Source organism: Astyanax mexicanus, chromosome 13 (genome assembly GCF_023375975.1).
Source record: "Astyanax mexicanus isolate ESR-SI-001 chromosome 13, AstMex3_surface, whole genome shotgun sequence".
NCBI lineage: Eukaryota > Metazoa > Chordata > Actinopteri > Characiformes > Acestrorhamphidae > Astyanax > Astyanax mexicanus.
Genome location: NC_064420.1, coordinates 45,127,393 through 45,150,833, shown reverse-complemented (window position 1 = coordinate 45,150,833; position 23,441 = coordinate 45,127,393). Strand labels below are relative to the sequence as shown.

Below are 23,441 nucleotides of genomic sequence, written 5' to 3'. Positions count from 1 at the left end.
CTTGGCTAAGGTTAGTATTATGCATCTGTGCATCTTCTCGGTCACAGTGGCGACAAGCGTGCGGTTTTCATATCATGCTTCCCATGTCTTGAGAAGCTGTGGCCTTGCGTAGGAATTTACAGCCTATCCTGTTAAACGGGTCACTCTAAACTAGCATGAAGGTGCGGGCCAGGAGTTAGATGGGCTTAAATTTTTTTCTTTGTGTGTGTGGTTGAGAGTCTAGGTGTTTGTGGTATGTGGTGTGTTCTCTTTTTTTTTTTTTTTTTTTTTTTTTTTTCGTATTTACTTTTTTTTTTCTTCGTAAATTGTATTCACTAAAACAGGGAAGACTATCAGCCTATATATTCAGCTTTTATACCCTTCTTCTCCCCCCTTATCTCTTCCTTTTTCCTCTTTTTTTTTTTTTTCTCCCCCTCTTCATTTGCTGTTTATTTGCAACTTCAGACCCCCCCCCCCCTCCTTCTTTCCCACTTTCTCAATGTTCACTGTGAGCCCTCTGAATTCAAGTTTACAACTCTTCTTCATAGTGTGTGCGTGTGTGTGATTATATATAATCTTGGTGAGTTTCTGGGTTTGTGCAGGTGGGCGTGTGACTTTGGTACCGAAGCAACAACCTAATTTTCTACTGGCGGCAGGGGAAAGGGGGGATGGGGATTGAAAGGGCATAGGTTGGAGTTCTTTTTTTTTAATTATAATTTTTTTTTTTTTAGTATGTTTCGATCTGATGGGGCATAATAAGAGTCCCCAAGCCTTACGCCAAGCCGTTCCAAAACACTGCGTCCATTAATTGTTGTTTATTATTATTATTATTATTATTATTATTAATATTAATAATATCTGAGCAGCATTAGCATTATTACCTCCCGCACATATGCACAAGTTTCTGGCATTGTCGACGGAGGAACTTTTGTGAATTTTCTTCTTTAATTGTATTTTTTGGGTCCGAAATTCATCATAGTCTCTCTCTTGCACTTCTAAACCCCAAACTTGATGGACGGCCTCGCTCTTTCACACCCCGCCCAGCCTTGCCCCGCCCCTACCTGTGCCCCCTCAAAACCTCAAGCCATTCATTTTTGTGTGACAATGCAATCCTGAAAGCACTTTGCCTTGTTAATTCATAGTAGGAGCTTGTAAATGGTTAATTGTTACTAACAGATGTGAACATCTGTACATGTATTTAAGTAAGAAGGAGCATTTATCTTTGTTTGGAATTTGGCATTATATTCTACAGACTCGGTCTCTCTGACTTTAAAATATGTTAAAAAGAGGAAACCCATACATTTACGTTTGTCAGTTTCATAATATGCTGCAGCCAGTAGGTCTTTTGTGCTATTGCTACGTAATGGTCGGTGTACTGTGCTTTTTCCTGTCTGTTTTGGATTAATCCAGCACTGTATGAATGAAGTGGATGGTTACGATTTCTGTTTTTACTTCCCTCTACGTAATACTTACTCCTCCTATTTCTAGTCAATGTGACCTTTGTGGTAAAAGCACTAAAGAAATAACGTTTAATTGAATTTAATGTTTTTTTTTTTTTTTTTTTTTTTTTTTTTTTTAATAACCTTTAGCATAAATTTAAAGTGTAGACAAAATTTAAATATGTTGACCTATCAAATGACCTTGATTGATGTATAAGGGGCATTATGAGGTCTTTTTTTTTTTTTTTTTTTTTTTCCTTCTCTCCCCCGATTCACTCATGCCTGTGCAACACAGACTAGTGCACTAATCACCACCGTGCCAGTTCCCCCCCATCAGGGTCCTGATCACGGAAGAACAGGGTGAAATGAGGATAATAATAATAATAATAATAATAATAATAATAATAATAATAATAATAATAATAATAATAATAATAAAAAAGTGTGCTGAGAAACAGAAACATGACAACAAAGTGCTGTAAAATCAGAATCCATGTAAACTTGATTGAAATTTTGACAAAAAAAAAAACTTTCCTCTTGCATCGCTTTAAAAAGTTTTATATATATATTACAATATACAAAAGAAGTAGAACCCAAGAACATTTCACACCAGATTTCTCCTTTAACTAAAATGATGATAAAAGGGAACAGTTAAATAAATGCACTTAAACGATACTTGACATTTGAACAAAAATTAAATAAATTTATGAAAGTAAAAAAGAGAGAGAATAAAAGAACACATATAAAAGTAACTTATTTTAAAAACTACCAAAGGTTTGTATGATTTAAAATTTAATCAGTCTGTTTAATAGTCATTAAATTAATCAAACTTATTTACACTCCAGTAACCGTTAATTGTTTTCACGTCAGGAGGGCATGATGCCAGTCTCTGTACTGTTCCTCAGCCCCTCAGCCGCCCCCAATGCTCGCTGCGATGTCCTCCTCAGACAGAGCGATACACAACATAATGGCTCCCCCTACCAGCAGCCCCACACACTGCAGGAGGAAACGCTTCACTGCACCCAGAGGACCACGATCTCATGCAGCATCTCCGGCATCTGTGCATTTAAAAAGGTGTCATTAAAAACCCAGTGCATTCATATAAATAACTAAAGATACCCCACCTTGTAGTATTTTTGCTTATACTACCTAAAAGCATCTTCATTACAAATTGGTATTGATTGATTACTTACACCGTGTTCCAAATTATTATGCAAATTGGATTTAACGATTAAAGATTAGTTTGCCAGGTGAGCCCAATTAAAGGAAAACTACTTAAGAAGGATGTTCCACATTATTAAGCAGGCCACAGGTTTCAAGCAACATGGGAAAGAAAAAAGGAGCTCTCTGCTGCCGAAAAGCATCAAATAGTGAAATGCCTTGGACAAGGTATGAAAACAAGCGTGAAAACTCAAGCGTGATTATCATACTGTGAAGAAGAGATTTGGGGCTGATTCAGAGCACAGACGAGTTTGTGTAGATAAAGGCAAAATGAGGTAGGTTTCTGCCAGGCAAGTTCATAGGATTAAGGGAGCAGCTGCTAAAATGCAGCTGCAAATTCAACAAATGACCATTTTCAGTTCTTTACAACCTATAAAATAGTTTGGAAGAGTGCATTTTGAGTTTTTTGTTTTATTTTTTAAGGAATTTACTGTTGGCATCAGGAGGTTTGTTCAATAAAATTCAATTTATACTCTTACGGGTGATGACTTTTATTATACTGACTAGTGCTGGGCGGTATGACCAAAAATGCATATCATGGATTCTGATGGTTTCAGAGTGGGTGTGTGAGTGGGTGTGTGAGGGAGACGGAGCGAGAAGCAGGGGAAGAGAGAGAGAGAGAGAGATAAACGCAGCATCTAAATATAGAAAAATAATGGAAAACACGCTGTATTTTGTTATTTTATCGGCAAGTAAAGCTCTGGGTTGTCAACCAGATAACCTGAAAGTGGAATGATAAGCCAAAGAGTGAGAAAGAAGTGAAACTCTCCCTCGTAAATTTAAGTTCTGCTGCTGAGGTCTGCACGAGACTCCGCTAGCGTCAGCCCTATCGGCTAACAGCACCCGAGTTAGCTGAAGTTCTCTTCCCCAGTGAACTGAACCAGAAAGAGACTGGATACCAGCTATTAGTGCACAGTTTTCACCTCCATTATCACCAGATTATTATTATTATTAGTAGTAGTAGTAGTAGTAGCAATGGTGTTAGTGGAAGTATTAGTATTCTAAACATTATCACTACAGTTTAATTGATAATTTCCTCTTTTTTCCATATGTGCAGGAAGCTACTAAATAGCTAATGCGAATTACATGTTATGTTGGCTCTGTTCCGCATCACAATGGAACAACATTCAAACCAAATTATTTTCTCCAAATAAATTATGACTACATTTTGGGGTCTTAAAAAGGTCATGAAAAGCATTAAATTAAACTTTTAACATGGTGCAAGAACCCTGCAAAGAAAAGGGGTACCCCCAAATTTATTTGTCAGCCTCTAGTTTTTTAAATTAATAATTCTGAACCTAGCCCTTTGAAAAAAGGTTTGAGTGTGGGCCCACAATAGTTCTGTGTGATAATTAATATACAGTGCCCTCCATAATTATTGGCACCCCTGGTTAAGATGTGTTCTTTAGCTTCTCATAAATTGAGTTTTGTTCAAAGTAATATAGGACCACGATGGGAAAAAAAAGTAAATCCAACCTTTAACTCAAGTAAATTTTAAGGGGGAAATAAAATCCCTGACTAAGAAATAATTATTCTTCATAAAATCACCTGTTCCACAATTATTGGCACCCCTAACAATTCTTAGGAAATAAATTTAATAAAAGTATTTCTGTCACTTCTACAGTAGATTACGAAGTTGATCAGAGTATGTAGGAACATTTAATTAGTAATTCACAACTTCCTGTTTCCCTGGGGTATAAATATGACGTGACACAGAGGCCATTTATCTTCAACATGGGAAAGACAAAGGAACATACCATTCAAGTGAGGCAGATGTGTGTTGACCTTCACAAGTCAGGCAATGGCTACAAGAAAATCGCTACTCGCCTACACCTGTCCATATCTACTGTCAGAGGAATTATTAAGAAGTTTAAAACAACTGGAACAGTGGTAAACAAGCCTGGACGAGGACGCAAGTTTATTTTGCCACCACGCACAGTGAGGAGGATGATAAGAGAAATAAAAAGTTCTCCAAAGCTCACTGTTACAGAATTGCAACAAATGGTAGCTTCTTGGGGTCACAAAGTCTCCAAAACAACCATCAGGCGCTATCTACATGCCAACAAGCTGTTTGGGAGGCATGCACGGAAGAAACCATTTCTCACTCACAATCATAAACGCAAACGTTTGGAGTTTGCTAAGCGGTACTGGGACTTCAACTGGGACCGTGTGCTTTGGTCAGATGAAACAAAGATAGAGCTTTTTGGCAACAAATGCTCTAAGTGGGTCTGGCGTAACACAAGAGCTGAGTATGCAGAAAAGCACCTCATGCCCACTGTGAAATACGGGGGGGGATCAGTGATGCTGTGGGCCTGTTTCTCTTTCAAAGGCCCTGGGAACCTTGTTAGGGTGCATGGCATCATGAATGCTCTAAAATACCAGGACATTTTAAAACAAAATCTGGTGGCTTCTGCCCGAAAGCTGAAGATGGGTCGTCACTGGGTCTTTCAGCAAGATAATGACCCTAAACATGTGGCCAAATCTACACAGAAATGGTTCACCGCACACAGAATCAAGCTCCTCCCATGGCCATCTCAGTCCCCAGACCTCAACCCCATTGAAAACCTGTGGGGTGAGCTGAAGAGGAGAGTGCAGAGGAGAGGACCCAGGTCGTTGGATGATTTAGAGAGAATGTGCAAAGAGGAATGGTCAAAGATCCCTCTTTCTGTATTCTCCCATCTTGTGAAACATTACAGGAAAAGATTAGGTGCTGTTTTGTTGGCAAAAGGGGGTTGTACAAAGTATTAACATCAGGGGTGCTAATAATTGTGGCACACATGATTTGATGTTAAATAATTATTTCTTAATGTGGGATTTTTTTCCTACTGAATAAATTCACTTGAGTTACTCTTTTTTCCATCGTGGTCCTATATTATTTTGAACAAAACTCAATTTATGAGAAGCTAAAGAACACATCTTAACCAGGGGTGCCAATAGTTATGGAGGGCACTGTAGTTCTGGGTAACATTTGAAAACTACAGTGTGCAGTATATATACACTGCTCAAAAAATAAAGGGAACACTCAAATAACACATCCTAGATCTGAATGAATGAAATATTCTAATTGAATACTTTGTTCTGTACAAAGTTGAATGTGCTGACAACAAAATCACACAAAAAACATTAATGGAAATCAAATTTATTAACCAATGGAGGCCTGGATTTGGAGCCACACACAAAATTAAAGTGAAAAAACACACTACAGGCTGATCCAACTTTAATGTAATGTCTTTAAAACAAGTCAAAATGAGGCTCAGTATTGTGTGTGGCCTCCACGTGCCTGTATGACCTCCCTACAACGCCTGGGCATGCTCCTGATGAGGTGGCGGATGGTCTCCTGAGGGATCTCCTCCCAGACCTGGACTAAAGCATCCGCCAACTCCTGGACAGTCTGTGGTGCAACGTGACGTTGGTGGATGGAGCGAGACATGATGTCCCAGATGTGCTCAATCGGATTCAGGTCTGGGGAACGGGCGGGCCAGTCCATAGCTTCAATGCCTTCATCTTGCAGGATCTGCTGACACACTCCAGCCACATGAGGTCTAGCATTGTCCTGCATTAGGAGGAACCCAGGGCCAACCGCACCAGCATATGGTCTTACAAGGGGTCTGAGGATCTCATCTCGGTACCTAATGGCAGTCAGGCTACCTCTGGTGAGCACATGGAGGGCTGTGCGGCCCTCCAAAGAAATGCCACCCCACACCATTACTGACCCACTGCCAAACCGGTCATGCTGAAGGATGTTGCAGGCAGCAGACCGCTCTCCACGGCGTCTCCAGACTCTGTCACGTCTGTCATGTGCTCAGTGTGAACCTGCTTTCATCTGTGAAGAGCACAAGGCGCCAGTGGCGAATTTGCCAATCCTGGTGTTCTCTGGCAAATGCCAAGCGTCCTGCACGGTGTTGGGCTGTGAGCACAACCCCCATCTGTGGACGTCGGGCCCTCATACCATCCTCATGGAGTCGGTTTCTAACCGTTTGTGCAGACACATGCACATTTGTGGCCTGCTGGAGGTCATTTTGCAGGGCTCTGGCAGTGCTCCTCCTGTTCCTTCTTGCACAAAGGCTGAGGTAGCGGTCCTGCTGCTGGGTTGTTGCCCTCCTACGGCCTCCTCCAAGTCTCCTGGTGTACTGGCCTGTCTCCTGGTAGCGCCTCCAGCCTCTGGACACTACGCTGACAGACACAGCAAACCTTCTTGCCACAGCTCGCATTGATGTGCCATCCTGGATGAGCTGCACTACCTGAGCCACTTGTGTGGGTTGTAGAGTCCGTCTCATGCTACCACGAGTGTGAAAGCACCACCAACATTCAAAACTGACCAAAACATCAGCCAGACAGCATAGGTTCTGAGAAGTGGTCTGTGGTCCCCACCTGCAGAACCACTCCTTTATTGAGTGTGTCTTGCTAATTGCCAATAATTTCCACCTGTTGTCTATTCCATTTGCACAACAGCAGGTGAAATTGATTGTCAATCAGTGTTGCTTCCTAAGTGGACAGTTTAATTTCACAGAAGTTTGATTTACTTGGAGTTATATTGTGTTATTTGAGTGTTCCCTTTATTTTTTTGAGCAGTGTATATATATAATGTGTGTGAAAAAAGCATACCGGTTCAAAATTGCCCAACGGTATACCGTATGAACCAGTAAAACGCCCAGCACTAATATTGACTGTTATTTGCATCGACCATTTAGGAAAATCAGGGAAAATATAATTAGCATTATAATTTGGAACGTAGTGTAACTGTAAATCTAAATTATATCTTTACTTGATGAGTTTTGTCTATAAGACAATAAAGTGAATGTTGTTATTAATGTATTTTCTGAAGTGTGTGAGAAACTCATTTCCTCCAGGCTGCAGTTCTCACCATGTCTGCCAGAGCTAAATAGAGGAAGACCCCGGCGGTGACGGTGAGGATCCAGGGGGAGTGCTGAGCCCAATGTTGACCCATTGCTGTTCCCCCCAGCACCCCCACATATCCCAGCAGAGCCGAGAGCAGACTGAACAAAGCCAGCCTGCGCACAGACCAGCCTGCAGCCAACAGCACCGCCAGGTCACCTGCAGAGAGAGAGAGAGAGAGAGAGAATGAACAGGTGAGAACATCAGTTTATAAATTAACTATAAACACCAATTCACTCATAATCTCACAGAAATTGTAAAATTCATATATTATATAGATGTATTACACACAAGAGTGATCTATTTTAACTGTTTATTTATTTTATTGTTGATGATTATGGCTTACAGAAATAAGAATGTTATATAATAACAATTGGTACTTTTTTGGGCAGTGTGCCAAGTCCTGTTGGAAAATGAAATCCGCATCTCCATAAAAGTTGTCGGCAGTGGGAAACATGACGTGCTGTAAGATTGCTGTGCTGCAAGACTTTAGACTTGATATAACACAGTGAATCAACACCAGCAGATTACATGACTCTCCAAACCATCAATGACCTTCATTAAATTTTACATTTTATTTGGAAATTAAGGGAGAAATCAGAGTCTGGAGTAAGTGTGGAGAGATACACAGTTCAAACTGCTGGAGGTCTAGTGTGAAGTTTCCACCAATCAGTGATGGTTTGGAGAGTCATGCCATCTGTTGGTTTCCACAAAATCTTACAGCACTTCATGCTTCCCTCTGCTGACAACTTTTATGTAGATGTGGATTTCATTTTCCAGCAGGACTTGGCACACTGCCATTGGTCTTACCTTATTTCTCGCATTATAAGGAGCACTGAAAATCCTTTACTTTTCCCAAAAATCTTATGATCCTGTGCACCTTATGTACATAATAGGTGAGCATTATCAGCCTGTAGCCTGCTGCTAACCCTGGTTAGCACTGCCAAAGCAGCATTAGCCGCTAAGCGCTAGTTTTTTTGCAGTTCAGAGGTGAGTATATCGGATTGCAGTCTGCGTGTTTACCATGTTGAAACAAGCTACATGGGACTAACTGTTGGCTAATATCACCCTGTGTTAACATCGTTCTTCAGTGTTGTTCACTTTGGTGATTTTTCATTATCTAATCGGTCAGCACAGTATTCAGGCTTTGTGTAGATGTAAGCCATAATGATCAACAATAAAATAAATAAACGCTTAAAATAGATCACTCTGTAAAATATATCTATATTATATGAGTTTCACATTTTGACTGAAATAAACTAACTTTTCAATGATATTTAAATTGTTTGAGATGCACTAGTTTAGTATACACAAATGTTTGTACACAACCCTTCTAATCAATGCATTAGAAGAATTAACCAATACATTATGACTATTTGGAGTAGATCAAATGCTGCCCAGAAGCTGTAGGTCATACCAAGTTCGTGAGGGAGCTCATGGCAGAAGACTGCAATACTGGTGCTGAGTCCTCCAGTCAGGCTCTGAGAGAACGCAACACCTGCAACACACACACAAACACACATAAAGGTACATGTATTAAATAAATATAAGGTATCGGTCAAAAGTTTTTTAGGTTCTCTCCATTGTAGATGAATATAAAAGTCTTCGAAATTATGAAGAAAAACATATGGAATTATTTAGTAAACAAAAAATGTTAAATAAACCAGAATATGCTTTATATTTTACATACTTTAAAGTAGCACCGCTTGCTTAGATTAGACAGTTTTGCACATCTTCACTGGATTTTCTCAGTCAGCTTTATGAGGTAGAGTCTCCTGGAATTCAGTTAACAGCTGTGCTGAACTCTTCAAGAGTTAATTACTTAAATTTCTTGCCTCTTAATGTTTGAGAGTATCAGTTGTAAAGTTGTGAAGAGGTAGAGTTACAGGTATACAGTGAATAGTGAATATTTGAGTAATGTTCTAAGTAGGGGTGGGCGATATGGCCCTAAAATAATATAATGATATTTAATGTTTTTTTGTGATAACGATACTCTTGGCCATATGACAAAAAACTGAATTAAAAAAATATTTCAAGAATACACTACTGCAACAAAATGAAAATAAAATTTCAGTATTGCATACAATATGATATGGCACACCCCTAACTGAGATATAAAAAATAATAATAATTTAATCCGATTTTTATCAGAAGTCAATGATCTAGAATGTCATGATATTAATAATAATGCACTCCAAATATCTCCATATATCCAGGATTAATGTAAAATAAATTCATTCTAATTCATATTATGGCAATAACTACTCAACTAAGTAAAGACAAAAAATTTTAAGAAATTAAGGTCAGTCAATCCGAAACATCATGATGAAACTGGCACTAATCAGGACCGACACAGGAAAGGAAGAGCAAGAGTTTCCTCTGTTGTACAGGATAATTCCTTCTGTCACACATCAGCCCTGACACTCGTCACCACCACTCCACCCTGTCTGCACCCTCTTCTTCACCTCTTTTTTTACACAGTCCGTTGCTCTGAATGGTTGACCCCACATATTTGAAGTCATCCACCTTCATGACCTCTACTCCTTGCATCTGTACCTTTCCATCTACCTCCCTCTCATTCACACACATGTAGGCCGTCTTATCTCTGCTGACCTTCATTCCTCTTCTCTCCAGTGCAAACCTCCACCCTTCCAGATTCTCTTCCACCTTCTATCTACTCTCCCCACTGCAAACATCATGGTCCATGGGACCTTCTGTCTGACCTCATCTGTCAACCTGTCCATCACCATTGCAAACAGGAAGGGGTTAAGAGCTGATCCCTGATGTAACCTATCTTTACCTTGAAACCATTTGTCATTCCAACTGCACACCTCACCACTATTTTACTGTCCTTATACATGTCCTGCACCACTCTCACATACTTTTCCAGACTTCCTTATACAGTACCACAGTTCTTCTCTTCGAACCCTGTCAATGCATGGTGGATACTGTTGTGAGAAAACATGATGCTAGTTTTAGATCAGAATGCTCCTATTGTTATTCTCCCTGTTGTTATCCACATAGAAAAGTAACAGGATTAGAACTTGCCCATCCCAGTTTTCTCAGAGATACACACCAATAGCCAGCCCATCCGTCAGGTTGTGGATCCCGTCCCCCATCACCAACATCCAGGCCACGCTGCCGAGTCCTGAGGATCCACTATCAGGACCGTGACCGTGACCTGAATCAGAGCTGGTTTGGTCAGGAGGAGAGGAACCTGTGAAGATGTGCATTCTAATGCTAGTTATACTTTGTTGGAGAAACAGACTTTTTCCTCTATTCATTTTCATACTTATTGGTTGATGTATCTTGGTAGAGAATCTTTTACAGCGTACCAGCCAGAGTCCCCAGCTCCTGGACCACTTCTTCCTGCTGCCTTGTCGTCCTGGACTTCTGAGTGAACAAACAAACACCGAAAAGCTATCATCTGCTTCTCTTCACCAGTTTAAATCTATAGTTCTACTCAGGCAGGGTTCCCACAGTCTTAAAATGCCTTCAATTAAAATATGGGTAATTAAGGTCTTAAATTGTCTTTAATTAACTGGAAATTTGCTGAAGGTATTAAGTTTTCAGATGGTGCGTTTAATGCCGATGGGAAAACATAGTGGCCCTCAACTGACCATAGCATGCAGCTAACAGAGCTACAAGAAGCAGTTGCTAAGTTAACTGCTCGATCTAAACGCCTTGAAGAGAAGTGTGAGGACTTGGAGGCACGGTCCAGGAGGAATAACCTGCAGATTACGGGAATACCAGAGGGTTCTAAGGGACCAAACGTGATGGATATCTGTGGCCCTTCAAAACCTGCTCAATCTAGAGGAGAAGCCGCTGCTGGACAGGGTGTTGCGGGAAAAGCCTACAAATGGAGAGGGACCACGGCCCTTTATTATTAGAGTGCACCCTTTCCATGTTCGAAACAAAATTCTACAACAGGCCGTAAAGGTCCTGTCGCTTACCTACGGTGGCAAGAAAGTCTTTATCTCTCCTGATTACACCTCATCATTGGCAAAGAAAAGAGCAGCCCTCAGCGCTATAAAACGCCAGCTATGTTCCTTTACAGACGTAACATTTGGTCTGCGATATCCTGCTACACTGAAAATTACTCTACCGGACAGTCAGTTTCCAGGATCCACAGAACGTAACCTATTTGTTAACAAGATGGACAAAAAAATCTCTGTCCTCTTTTTTAAGGTAGCGCATGTCGTATCAGTAGTACTACTGGATTCAAGGTGCAGTTTCACAGGCAGTTTTGTCATGTAGCCCCAAACATTTCATTTGTTTTGCTAACCCGGTAATATTAAGCTGTCTTTTTTTTTTTTTAAACACGTTTGGGAATATTTGTCCTCAACTTCTCTCACATAGAGCTCTTGTTGTAGGAAGTATCTATAGAGCATATGGTACTGTGTTCTGTAGGGAAGTGTTGCCGTTACATCTCAGTTGGGGAGAAGTTGGCTCTGTGGTGCGAGTTTTAATTTTAGATCTAGATCTTTTTAATTTTAAATCTAGACATGGGAGGAGATATTTAGTTAATTAGTTGGAACCTTAATTCCCTAGTGCTCAAGTAGTCTTTCTCCTAGAAACACACTTAAAGAAATCTAATCTACCCAAACGTAAAGCTAGCTGGATAGGTCAATCATATTATTCTTCCTTTGGTTGTAAAGCAAGAGGAGAGGAAATTTTGTTACAGTTAGGTTCCCTTTATTTTTTTCAATGTGATCTCTGAGCCAAAAGGCAGATATCTTATCCTTACAGGTAAATTGTAAAATATTCCTGTTCATGTAGTAAATGTTTACGACCCAAACTGGGATAATGCTGATTTCTTTAGACACCCTTTTACCAGTATGCCAGTTTTTTTTCACACTCTTTAGTGTTTGGTGGAGACCTCAATTGCTGGCTCGACCCTATAATAGATCACTCCTCAACTAAAACTAAGGCACTATCAAAGTCGGCCGACGTGATTAAATTATTTATGAAGAAATTTGCTATTTTAGTTTAATCCCACAACTATTTTTTATTCTTTCTTCCCTCTGGTGCACCACACTGGGAGTGGTGGAGTGAATCTCACCTTGTATTGTTGTCTAATTACTATTATACTCTCCAATACAAAGAGCAGGAAAATCCCTAACAGGACGCTCAGACCCTTCAGCACCACGTCACGGTGGTCGTTGTGTGGACCAGAGATGCCCTGAGAGACCACAGGTACACACTCAGTAAAACATATTCAAACTACAATTATTTATGCTTCTTTACAGTTCATAGCTAGAATACAGTACGCTTCTCATTCAGAGTTTTTTTTCCTACATTGTAAATTAATACTGAAGTGATTTATCAGACTATGAAGGAACACATAAGAAATCATGTAGCTGTTGACTTGCAGATTCTTAGGCTGGTAACTCTGAGGCTGATGAACTTATCAATTCCTGGGGCGGTCCTGATGAGAGCCAGTTTTATCATTCAGTGTTTTTGATGGTCTTTGCGACTGCAATTAAGGATACTTTCAAAGTTGATTGACTGACCTTCATTTATTAAAGTTTTTTTTTTCTTTACGGTTATAAAATATAAGCAAGGAGCTGCTACATACAAATATAAAACAAATTTTGGTTTAACACTTTTTGTTTACTACAAAATGAAGAAAAATGTTTTTCTTAATAGTGTGGATGACTTTAGTATTAATCTACAATGCAGAAAATGTTTAAAGAATAATTTAAAAACACTTAATTTAAGCTGTGTTCAAACTTACCTAGTACTATATAAATGTTTCTTTCTAGTGACAACAAATGTTAGGGCAGACTCACTATTTCACTATTTAAAGTGTGTAAAATGAGAATGAGCAGTACAGCAGATGTAGATGATTGCAGCATGGTTAGAGAAGACTCTGAAGGAGCCTGTCTAAAGTAAATTGCCTTGGACAGTTATTTGTAAGAAATTAAGAATAGTAAAAATACTAAATTGTTTGCTGAATTGTTTCTACATTGTAATCACTCATGTCATTAGAATATTCAGGTTATTCCAGTCACTTACATGAGGCAGAAGGTGCATCAGGGCATCTCCACAGAGGGTGCCCACAGCCATGGCAGCCAGTGGGCAGAGGAAGGTGCGGAGTCTGGCCGGTGAAATGAGGGGTGCCAGGCCCAGAGCAAGCAGAGATGGCACACTGATTAGGAACATGGCCAAGGAGGCCCAACCCAGAGCTGAGATTAAACACAACACACACACACACACACCTAGGATTAGACCTAGTCTTAAACTAAATTACAATCTGAAGAAAACACAACATAGTATATTTCTGTTTTAACGTGTCAGAACTCTAGTTGGGGTGTTTATATGTGCATTATATGGCATTATATGTGAGTTATAGTGTGGGTTTTAATGTGTTTATTATACTATAGATATTAGGGATGCAATGGTACAGTGTGGACACGGTTCGGTTCGTATTGCGGTTCTTGGGCCACCATTTCCATTCGGTTACGATATATTAATATTATCTAGCTCCAACATGAAGTACGTTTTTAGCCCTTTCTATTTCAAATCAACAAGGTGCTCACACTTGCAGAGCCAATATGTAATAGAAAAAGGCACAGATTAAATAAAATCACAAAATATATTTTAGGCACAGTGTGCCTTATCTGCTAACTGTGTTTTTACCTTGTTTATCAAACTCAACGCTGAAGCCAAACTGGACCCAAAAAGAGGATTTATAAACTGACAGCGCCACTTCAAATTTCTCCTTTTCCGTTTCACGTTCACTAGTCCTGATCACGCAGCTGAGAAAGTTTTTTTTAATTAGCCCTCAAATCTTCAGCGTCTGCCTGCGTCAACACTGATTTGCTACTGGGAAATTTATATTTAATTTAATTTCTCCCCTTAAGCAGTACAATACACAGATACACAGAATTCAATCAGTGTTCAATCAATAACCACAAATAAAACATTAAAGTTTTATCACCAGCCAGCCAGATAAGGACCAGAACCAGACAGAGACCGCTAGACAAACTCAAACTTTTTATTTTCTTAACAGGGAATTAGGCTCAAATTGGGCAGGGGTGGGGTTGTGGGGTGGAGATGAGGAGCGGGGCGGGGGAGGGAGAAACACACCAGCAGGGTAAAAAAAAAAAAAAATCTGCGTTTTCTCATGGAGCAAAGACTCACTGCTCCACCAGCTCTGCTTTAGCTCTCTGACCTGTGCTGAGAGATGATGATTCAGTGCTTTATCCTGTATACTGAAGGAGCCTATAGTTGTATCAGTGTTTTAGCAACAACTGAAAGACATAACAAATTGCAAATACTATTCAGTATATTTCAACAATATGTATTGTTTTAAATAGGCCTGTCCCAATAATTACATTATTGACTTATACAATAAATGGAAACACCCTTAATAATTATTATTAATGTGAATCAAAATTCTATATTTATTCTAATTGATTTTATTTATATTAGATTTAGGCCTGCCTGACATGATAATTACATGAATGACAAACCGTACAATATATGGTGAAATATTTGCTGAACTTGGCCAGAATATCAGCTTTGTTCAAAAACAGCAGTTTTATTTTATTTAATTTTATTACCGTTAGTATGTTAGTATTTTAATTTCTTTTTCTGGTGCGCACCATCTGAATGAGCCTTTCTCGCTTTATTCTCCGACTGCTGCTTCTCTAAGTGACTTTCGCCTGTGTGTGCTCAGCGCATCTGCACAGATCTGATTGGCAGAGAGGATTTGGTGATCTTACAACACACGTGATTGGTCTGTGAGTTTACTGCACTGCAAAGCACCTTTACCCTAAAGACAAGAAAAGTTCCACCGCTTTAAATGAGCACTGTCAGAATTAAAAAAATTGGCTGTGAAGGCTTGGAAATGTCATACAAAAAAATTATTGGTTTAAAAGCCAGCAAGCTAGCTGAGCTAGCTAACGTTAGCGGCAAGCTAGCTAGCACACTTACGTTAGCAGTGAGTTAGCTAAGCTACCGGGAAGAGAAATAGGGTGAAGGGAGAGCTAGCTAACATACTGACCTTACCGACGAGCTAGTGTGACGGATTCACGGCACCAGTGTGACGGACCCGTCAGCAGAACCAGCTTGTTTCACGACACCCCTCACCAATAGCACAGCAGCACACGCACACCCTCGTTCATGCTTTCATCCACTTTTATTCTGGAAAACAACACGTAAATATTTTTTACTTCTGTCGTGGTGAAGTGGCTACTGCAGTTACTGCCAGCCGCAGCACAGAGAATCAGAGACTGCTGCTAAAACAGCACATATATTGCAAGAACATATTTAAGTGCCTAATATATGGCTTTACAATATTCTTTTAGAGAATATAAAACACAGCTTTGAAAAGTATTATGGACTGTCTCTGCGTTATCAGTAAAAACTTACAATAAAACATACATATTAAAATGGATGGAAATCAGCATTTCACAAGTTTTATAAAAAATAAAAAAAATAAAAATAAAATAATAATACAATAACAGAACATTAACAGATAAAGATTCAAATATTAATAAAATACATACCTGGAAAACAACACGTAAATATTTTTTACTTCTGTCGTGGTGAAGTGGCTACTGCAGTTACTGCCAGCTGGTAAATAAATAAAAATATCTCTCATTAACAAAGAATAGAAAATGGAGGGAAAAACTGAGCCTCGTGTAAATCTCACCCAACTTTTAACAGAGGAGCGAGCAATAGACTCATAAACAGTTAACTACGACCTAAAACAATCAATTCTTCGCGAAAATAAGTTTTAATATGTTTTATTAACATAGTTAGAGCACAATTTTTAACCTAAAATATGTTTTTAATTATTATTTATTAAGAAAACTCGGAGCTCAGCACCTACCCGCAGCACAGAGAATCAGAGACTGCTGCTGAGGGATGGTGGCTCAGAAGGATCAAACAGCGTAACTGCAGTTCACCACTTACCAGTAGGGGCCGCCAAAACTCCATTTTAGAACATTAAAGAGTCTAATTTTATGAAATTCATTTAAAACACAGGGATTTTCTTACTCTGTTACATACACCCCCTCTGAATTTCATGAAATTTTAGTATCACAGTAGCTATACCAGCTAAAAGTACAAAGAAACTTACACTTCAGAAACAACAATAGATCACCTACAAAAGGACTGCCAACGTAAAAGTATCCCAGAAGGATGAAGTGGTAAAAGAGCAGCGCTAAACTCTCACACCATCAACTGGCGATAGGATGCCTATATACACCCCACAAGATCTACAACCAAAATATATTTTAACAACAAAAAAAATTGAGCCCCTCACTGTTTACCAGGTATAAACTGAACATTTAAGAACATTTCATAAAACATTAACAAACTAGAGTTTTACAATTTCCCCCTAAACATGAATAAGAGTGCATTAAGAGCTATGACCAAATTTAGCGGTCTTTAAGTGCTTGAAACATTGACCTACAAACGGCCTGAACATTATGTTTTGCATCTTGAAGAAGACCTTGCCCTGACATAGTAAAGATTATTCTGTTCACAGGTTTAACCACACGACCAAAACGAGACCTAGCTTGTGTATGTGGTGCAGGGTTATGTGGCTCAGTAACAGTGTCACTACAATGAGCATCATTAGACTGTGACTGATCAGTACAGGGTTGGACTGTAACAGTGGACATTTCATTTGCGTCTGTATGACCTATAGGGCTATCAGGCTGAAGTTCAGGTTCTAAGCTTGAAGACATGACTGAAAAGTCATTAAGTGAAGCTTGCGAAGAGGAAGTCCTTAATTCCCTAACTTTGTTTGTCTCTGAAACGGGCTGTGAACATGTGTCTGGCAGTTGTTGAATCCAGTCAATGGTTCTACCTTCAGAGTCTGCTCCCGATGCAATTAGTGAAGCTCTGTCATTCTCAAGATCATTGTCCAATGCCTCTTGTTCAAGTGACTCTGAATGGCTTCTTGATACTGTCGAAATAGCACCATCGCTAGCATCAGCTTCCATATTGCCATGACCAAGATTAGACATGCAATTAGATATTTGACCATCTTGTCCCATCAAGGAGGGCGACTGAGTTTCACTGCTACAGTTTGACAATGTCGAGACTGGATCAGAAAGAGTGCTTTTCACGTCAATTGGAAGGAAGTTTACCAGCATGAGCAGATTGCGATGGACAACTTTTTCCTGTCCAGTGGCAGTATTTTGGATCCTGTATGTGTGGGTGTCTGCATTCCGATCAAGCACTACATATACAGTTGATTCCCACTTGTCAGCCACTTTCTGTTTTCCTCTCCCTGACTTGTTTGCAAGAAGCACTCTGTCACCGATATCAATGTTAAGCCCCTTCACTTTTCGGTCGTAAATTCTCTTATGTCTGCTCTGCTCTTTCAAGGCATGCTCTTGTGCTAAATGTAGTGCAGCTTTCAGGTCTTCGGTTAAAGACTCAACATACTTGTCATAGCTGGAAATGTTGGGGTCACAGAGAACTGAGCGAAAGAGAACATCCACAGGCAGACGCGGTACTCTCCCAAACATGAGATAAAAGGGCGCATACCCTGTCGTCTCGTGTACAGTGCTGTTATATAGAAAGGTCAAAGTCTGTAGGTGCCTAGGCCAGTCTCTTTTGGCAGCTGGTGCCAAAGCACGAATCATACTGCCAAGAGTCCTATTGAATCTTTCAACACTCCCATTTCCCATTGGGTGGTAGGGGGTAGTGTGAGACTTTCTCACACCAGAGACTCTAAGAAGCTCACTGATTAACTGGCTCTCAAAACTGGCACCTTGGTCGCTGTGGATTCTTTCGGGGAAGCCATATATACAAAAATATTTATCCCAAAGAACTCTTGCGACTTGCTTGGCAGATTGGTCTCGACAAACAAATGCCTGCGACAGCCTGGTAAAGTGATCAGTCACCACTAAGACATCAACAGATCTGTTCTGTGCATCCTCAGCTGACCAGAAGTCTATGCAGACTAGTTCCAGTGGTCTGCTTGACACAATGTTTTCCAAGGGTGCTCTGCCCTCCGGATCAGCAGTTTTGCTCACTACACATCTCTGGCAGGTACGTACATATTCTCTCACATCCTTATCTTGGTTCAGCCAAAAGAAGCGTTGTCGGGCAAGACCAAGACTTCTAAACTGGCCCTGATGACCAGCATGATCGTGGACTCCTTTCAACACCTCAGAGATAAGGGATTGGGGGACTAGGAACTGGAATCTTTTGAATCTGGTTGCTGGATCTCGAGATACTCTGTAGAGAATCCCATTTCTCACTGTGAGCTTTTCCCAGTGCTTCAGATAACGAATAACAGCAGGTGGTTCTTTCACTCTCTCTCTCCTAGATGGTCTCCGATGTCTCTGCACATAGTATAAAACTCTAGACAACACTCCATCAGCACACTGTCTCTCATACAGCTCACGCTCCGAGTATGCTGGTAAGGAATCTTGGCCTGGAGGTACCAACTGAGGCAGATGGTGCATAAACATCATGCTTCGAGTTCTAGCACCAGTTTCCCACTCCATGTGTGAATCTAGCAGAGCTTGAACATCATCACTTGCCAAAGATGTTCTGTTCTTGTGTGACACAGAAAATTTCTGTTGAGCAAAGAAGACACAACTAGAAGTCCTGTCAGCATCACTTGCCTGTCGAAAGGCATCTTGGATGGAAGCACCGGACACTACCCTAACCTCCGGGAGAAGAGAATCATATGGTTCCTTGAGCAATCTTTGACCAACTCCAGCCCCAACAAAAGGCACACGACTTAAGGCATCAGCAACCACATTCTGTGGTCCTGGGACATACTTGATATCAAAGTTGTAACTTGCTAGTTTAGCTACCCAACGTTGCTCACAGCAGTCAAGCTTGGGTTTGGTCATTATGTGAGCAAGAGGGTTGTTATCAGTCCAAACTGAAAAAACATGGCCTTTAAGCCAGTGACTGAATTTTTCACAGATTGACCACTTCAATGCCAAAAATTCCAGTCGATGTGCAGGATAATTACACTGGGATTGTGAAAGGGACCGACTTGCAAAGGCAATAGGCCTGGCTCTTGTTTCTCCCTCTTGGACTTGTGACAATACAGCTCCGATACCATCAAGAGAAGCATCCGTGGATAGAATGAAAGGACGAGTGAAGTTGGGATGAGCTAGAACAACAGAGTTAACAAGTTCACTTTTGAGTCTTTCAAAAGCTTGTTGTTGTGCAGAGGACCAGTCACTGGGTGTCAGCTTCCTGTTCTGGGGGATCTGTGAAGACCTTCTACCAGTTTTTCCTTTTCTTTTGTGACCCTTCAGTAGGTCGAAGAGTGGCTTAGCAGTAGCTGAATAGCTAGGGATAAAGTGCTGGTAATAATTGACCATCCCCAGAAAGGATCTGATCCGCTTCTGCGAAGGTGTTAGTCCATCTGATTCCATCAGATCAGCAGCACACATCTTAGAGATGCTTTCCACTTTACATGGGTCGGTGGATACCCCTGTCTCATCAACAATGTGGCCGAGAAACTTCACAGAGCGGCGCAAGAAGTGGCACTTTTTCTGTGCGAGTTTAAGGTTGTGAACTCGTAGCCGGCTGAAGATCATACTTAGGCGTGTCAAAGCAGTCTTTTCATCAGGCCCAAACACAATGAGATCATCTAAATAGCACAGCAAGCTCAAGAAGTTTTGATCACCAAATATGCTGGACATCATACGCATAAAACTACCCGGACTATTACAAAAGCCTTGCGGAAGGCGCGAGTACTCGAATAGGCCCATCGGAGTGGTAAATGCCGTGTACTTTCGGTCGTCCTCATGCAAGGGCATATTATAGAATCCAGACGTGAGGTCCATGGTGCTAAAAAGTGAGTTACCTCCAAGAGCTGCTAGACAATCGGCCTGGTGTGGAAGAGGATGAGCGTCTTTCAATGTTCTTCTGTTTAGCCAACGAAAATCAGTGCATATGCGTAAATCTCCATTTTTCTTCCACACAAGCACCAATGGAGAAGCATACTCACTTGTGGATTTCCTAATAATTTCTCTCTCTTCCATCTCAGACAACACTTTGCGCAGCTGCTGATATTGACTTGGGGGCACTCTCCTGAATGGAAGCCTGAATGGTCTGGGATCAGAAAGATGAATTCGATGGACGAATCCCTTAGCTTCGCCGCAATCAAGATGGTTACGTGAGAAAACATCTTCGTACTGTACAATCAAGTCAGCCAACTCTTGTTTGCATTCCTCTGAAACATCACATGAAGCGATGTCTAGCTCATTAATACCCACTGATTTCAGTTTCTCTTGAACCGAAGATACAGCCTTTGCATTATCAGACACAGTTTGGGGACAGCTGACCAATGCAGGTGAACTTGTGTTGGCATCTTTCAACTCTTCAACTGCAATGCATGGAAACAAGTCAGCTAATTTGGCATTGCGTCTCAGTGTTACAGGACTGCCAGTGGTGTTTATTAGCTTCAGTGGCACCCACCTGTCTCCCCATAAGGAAATAACGAGCCTAGCTACCATGACACCTCTAGGCGCAGAATGGGATGAGGTTGGCTCAGCTATGACGGCACTGCCAGGGGAAACTTTAGCAGACTTAGGAAGTTTGCCCCACACTAGGTACTCACGACCTGGTTCCAAACACACAGCTGAATTGCATCTAACTGTCCCAATTTTGTCAGGTACTGTATCTCCTCTCCATCTGGTTAGACCCGCTAGCATGGATAAGAACTCTTCAGATTCTGAGCTGCCTGCAGTGGGGGTTGAGACGGCTTTCCAAAATGTCTCACATTGTTTAGACTGATGAAGGATGTGCTTAATGACGTTGGTGCCAAGTATTAACTCGTCATGCTGCCCCGGAACCACCAGAGTAGGCACAGACATTTCAAATCCATACACTTCCATGATTAAGTTGAAAGCTGATGTTGGCTTAACTTGCCGTCCTCCACAACCCACAAGTACGACATCTGTGGTAAACTTGCAGTGGTCATCAACCACACCAGCAGCCTTTAGTTTCAGCTCAGCAGCTTCACTGATGGTACACGCCATGGATCCACTGTCCAACATGGCATTCAACACCACTGTATTAGCGACTTTCACTGTTGTGTAAAATAGGCTATCACTTCCTCCAACAATATGTGTGTTCTGATAGATAACAACTGTAGAATCATCATAATGAGTTTTGACTGAGTTGTAGATTGTCTCAGAATCTGACTGACTCACAGTAACTTGGGAGTTGCAGAAGAGACCTGTACTGCCTCCCTCCAAATACAGGTCTGTTAGTTTCCCTCAGGTTTTGGCTGTGCTGGGGAACGATTTGGACAATTTTGCTTTGTGTGTCCAGGAGAGAAACAGACAAAACACAGCCGGTCGGACATACAGTGTGTGACAGTGGTATGTTTGTTGTCACTGCAGACCCGACAGACACTTCCACTGAAACTTCGCTGAGGCCTTGAGTTGTGCTTGGGAGCAGGAGCATCACGTTGGACTTTTTCCATCAGCTTTTCAAGCATCTCCATCATACGTGATAAGACTTGACCATCAGACTGCTGTGTATTCTGCACTACAGTTGACAAAGGTGAGAAATGAGGAGTGTGACATGGCTGACCAGGAGTAAGAGACGAATGAAGCTCAGACTGACATAACACTTGGCTGGTAGCTGGACAAGGGGAAGCACAGGGATTGCAGCATTGTTGACTCTGACCAGAGAAAGAGGTGAACTTAGGCTCTGACTGGCTGGGCACTTGACTGTTTGCTGGAGAGCATGAGGATGAAATTGGCATCATAGGCAGGTCTGGCTTAGACTGAAAACTTGTGTTGAGCTCTGTACCAAGAACAGTGGTGGCATGACTGTTTAGATGCTGATCGGCTCTTCCACAGATCCTATGCTCTCTCTGATAATCATCGATCCTAGCCTGTATATCTTTAGCACTCCATTCGTGAATGGGTTTACATTTAAAAATACTGGCCAGTTCAGGATCGGAGCAATGTTTCACATACATCCAAGCCACTTCCTCACTTATGTTCTCCATCCGTCTGCCCTGTCTTTTGAGGCCCTCATCTGCAAGGTCGGCTGCCTTGTTTAATCTAATCCAGTAGTCAACTGGACTCTCTCTTTGCTTTGGAAGAGTGGCATAAAAATCAGCAAGTGGGAGGCAGGATGACGTTTCACTAAAATATTGGAGCAGGACTGTGTAAATCAGCTCTGGGTGCTGCTTGACATCAAGTGTGTGATCGCTACGTAGACTAATCTTGACAACGTCCTTAGCCTTCCCTGCTAACCTGCTAATTATTTCATCAGCCTGTTCAGAAATGGGGCATTTTTGCTTTTTCATGTAAGCTCTGGTTTTGTCAATCCATTCCTGGATGGAGCACTTGTCCGAAGTATCACCTCGGAATGTATCACATTCTGACTTGAGGTGTACCGTCACTTGTGGCATGTTCTGTCTAGGCTGTTCTGTATGTGGGTGACTGTGTGTGCAGTTTTGAGGCTGGTTACTTGTGTTAACTACACCAGCTGACATTAGTTTAGCAACTATTGACTCACCAATCTGTGAACCTAACTGTCCTACCATGTCAGTAAGGTGGTGGAGTGCATCAGAATCACTACTAGGTGTAGAAGTATAAGGACCCTCTCTCATAAACTTCCCAACTGGAGTACTACCTGGGATAAGACCTCTCCCTGTACCCCTACCGCTGTCAGTAAATGACCAAGAGTGTCCAACTCTCCCTTTAACACCCTCACTGGTGACATCACCCTCATAATGATCGTTAAACCATCCACCCCTTCCTTTATGTACAACTGGGTAGTTTAAGTTTGACATGTCAGTACTTGCATTAGATTCAGATTGTTCAGCCATAATGAAAAAAAAATAATAATAATAATAATTAAAAAAAAAAAAAAAATATCAAATCACAAATGCAGTAGAAAAACCACTGTGAAAAAAAGGAGAAAAAAAAAAACAACAACAAC

At 41.0% G+C, this 23,441-nt stretch overlaps 3 protein-coding genes across 8 annotated transcripts in view; 1 reads left to right on the top strand and 2 right to left on the bottom strand.

The window, feature by feature from the left end:
- ankrd52a (ankyrin repeat domain 52a) overlaps positions 1–23,441 on the top strand; it is an 82,736-nt gene that overhangs the window by 6,335 nt on the left and 52,960 nt on the right. The gene's annotated exons all lie outside the window — the stretch shown is intronic.
- Positions 1–23,441, bottom strand: part of tmem18 (transmembrane protein 18) — a 58,207-nt gene that overhangs the window by 12,725 nt on the left and 22,041 nt on the right. The window lies entirely within an intron of this gene.
- On the bottom strand, positions 1,967–16,764 carry LOC111190400 (zinc transporter ZIP10). Of its 3 annotated transcripts, XM_049462918.1 has the most exons (9): positions 16,052–16,764; positions 15,547–15,781; positions 13,554–13,723; positions 12,598–12,717; positions 10,871–10,928; positions 10,612–10,752; positions 8,953–9,033; positions 7,504–7,694; positions 1,967–2,476 (listed from the first exon to the last, which is right to left on the bottom strand). In XM_049462918.1, the coding sequence occupies exons 3-9, from the start codon at positions 13,698–13,700 to the stop codon at positions 2,432–2,434; spliced, it is 783 nt and encodes a 260-aa protein (XP_049318875.1). In that variant the 5' UTR covers positions 13,701–13,723; positions 15,547–15,781; positions 16,052–16,764; the 3' UTR covers positions 1,967–2,431. The 3 variants fall into 3 exon arrangements, with proteins under 3 accessions (XP_049318875.1, XP_022519881.2, XP_022519884.2); XM_022664160.2 differs by lacking the exon at positions 16,052–16,764 and having other exon boundaries at positions 15,547–16,043; XM_022664163.2 differs by lacking the exons at positions 12,598–12,717; positions 16,052–16,764 and having other exon boundaries at positions 1,968–2,476; positions 15,547–16,041.

Bases quoted from the DNA above. Each gene is read 5' to 3' on its own strand.
- LOC111190400 (XM_049462918.1), bottom strand. From the start codon at position 13,700: ATGTTCCTAATCAGTGTGCCATCTCTGCTTGCTCTGGGCCTGGCACCC. The intron at 10,929-12,597 runs GTGAGATTCACT...TTGTTCACTCAG, and splicing joins TAATTAGACAACAATACAAG to AAGTCCAGGACGACAAGGCA. The intron at 7,695-8,952 runs GTATGACCTACA...CTCTCTCTGCAG, and splicing joins TGAGCTCCCTCACGAACTTG to GTGACCTGGCGGTGCTGTTG.